We start from the raw sequence: 1,487 nt of genomic DNA on the forward strand, positions 1-1,487 counted from the left end.
CCCACATTGTCTGGGCTGCCTTCCCTCTGACCGTCCGCCTCCTCCACACGGGCCTCAGTGACACCCTCCGTTTCACACTCTGTGCCTCTAAGACAGCCCAGATCTTCAAACAGCTGACAGTGCAGTCAGAGAGACCAAAGATGCAGCAGGAGGTAGGAAGGAACTAGTAATCACAGGCGTTTGTATGGAAGCACAGCAAACTGAGGAAAAAAGGAAGAAATGTGTCATTCTGAGTCATTTGTACACGAACCAGTTTTCAAACTTGAAATAAAGGACTAGGCCATTGTTTGGTCGCCAAGTTGTCTCACAGACACTTGTCAAGCGCCTACTAGGGGCCGGCCCTTACAGACACAAGGGGAATCCGGTTTTATAGACACAAGGCGAATCGGGGACCGGCACCGCGTTAAGCTGTGCCACTCTATGGAAGAGATGGTATGTCCACGGTCAGTGTGACAAGTGTTACAGGGGCTCTGACAGGCGAGGTCTTAGCCACTTTGTTCGGACCGGCCCACTGGTGTCTGCCAAGTGACGGAGGGAAGGAACTTGTGCAGACACTGCAGGCTCCCCCCACCCCACGCCCCGCCTGCCAGGCCGTTCCTTATTCTCATTTGTCCCTGAATTTGCAGCCTGAAAGGAACTTGGGGGCTTAGTGAATTCCATGCATGTTTTTTCCTGCGTTTCCATCTGAAACCTCCTTGAAATGCCCACGGGAGTGGAGAAGGAAGAGAAGAAGAAAAAGAAGGAAAAAGGAAGGGACATGGAGCAGAAAGGGGACAGGACTGGAGCTGGCAGGTTTCCGAGGACAGCCAGCCCACAGGGAGGCCGGCAGCAGGCGGCACAGGGGTGGCAGGCAGGAAGGACCAGTGAATGGGAGTGGGGGGTGGGACTTCAAAGGGAGCCCCTCCCTCCTCCTCTCCCAGCCGGCAGGACCTGTTTTAGACAAGCTTATGACCCTTTCAAGTGACCTATCCAGCACGTCCCATGTAAATGCCACATGTATTGAACACAGGCAAAGGGACCTTGTAAATGAGGAAGAAATTACTCTGACTTACTGCTCTTGACTTATAGAATGTGTCAACTCAGTTACAACTATGTATTACATAATTTAAGGATACTTAAAAGTTGAAGTGACCAGAGTTATTTTGTAACACCAGTGGGAAAATAATTTTGTCTCAGTTTGTAAGGGTTGCTCTTGAACACACTTGCCCATCAGGAAAACATTTGAGAAAGTCTGCTTTAGGCCATGGCAAAGCCGCTTTCACTGGATGACTCTCCTGCTAATCACAGCCATAAACTCTGTATCGAGTATGAAGAACAACAGTTTGAAGGCATCAGAGATGGACGAAAGCAGATGGAAGCCAGAAGGACATGGTCCTGGAAGTAAATGAAGCCATCCTGCCCCCACCCCCAGGGGCATCGCCCGTTCCCTGGGGGCCGAGAACGAGGCGATGCTAAAAGCTGGGGAGGAGCAGGAAGGGAAGGGAGGG

At 51.4% G+C, this 1,487-nt stretch overlaps 1 protein-coding gene across 1 annotated transcript in view; it reads right to left on the reverse strand.

Annotated features, from left to right (window-relative positions):
- Nucleotides 1-23: 23 nt before the first annotated feature.
- LOC105306030 overlaps nt 24-1,487 on the reverse strand; it is a 12,374-nt gene continuing 10,910 nt past the window's right edge. Inside the window, exon 5 of the mRNA XM_023523802.1 lies at nt 24-200. Coding sequence (XP_023379570.1) covers nt 164-200 — 37 coding nt within the window. The 3' untranslated portion in view covers nt 24-163. The remainder of the gene's footprint in view (nt 201-1,487) is intronic.

Source organism: Pteropus vampyrus, unplaced genomic scaffold, assembly GCF_000151845.1.
Source record: "Pteropus vampyrus isolate Shadow unplaced genomic scaffold, Pvam_2.0 Scaffold415, whole genome shotgun sequence".
Classification (NCBI taxonomy): Eukaryota; Metazoa; Chordata; class Mammalia; order Chiroptera; family Pteropodidae; genus Pteropus; species Pteropus vampyrus.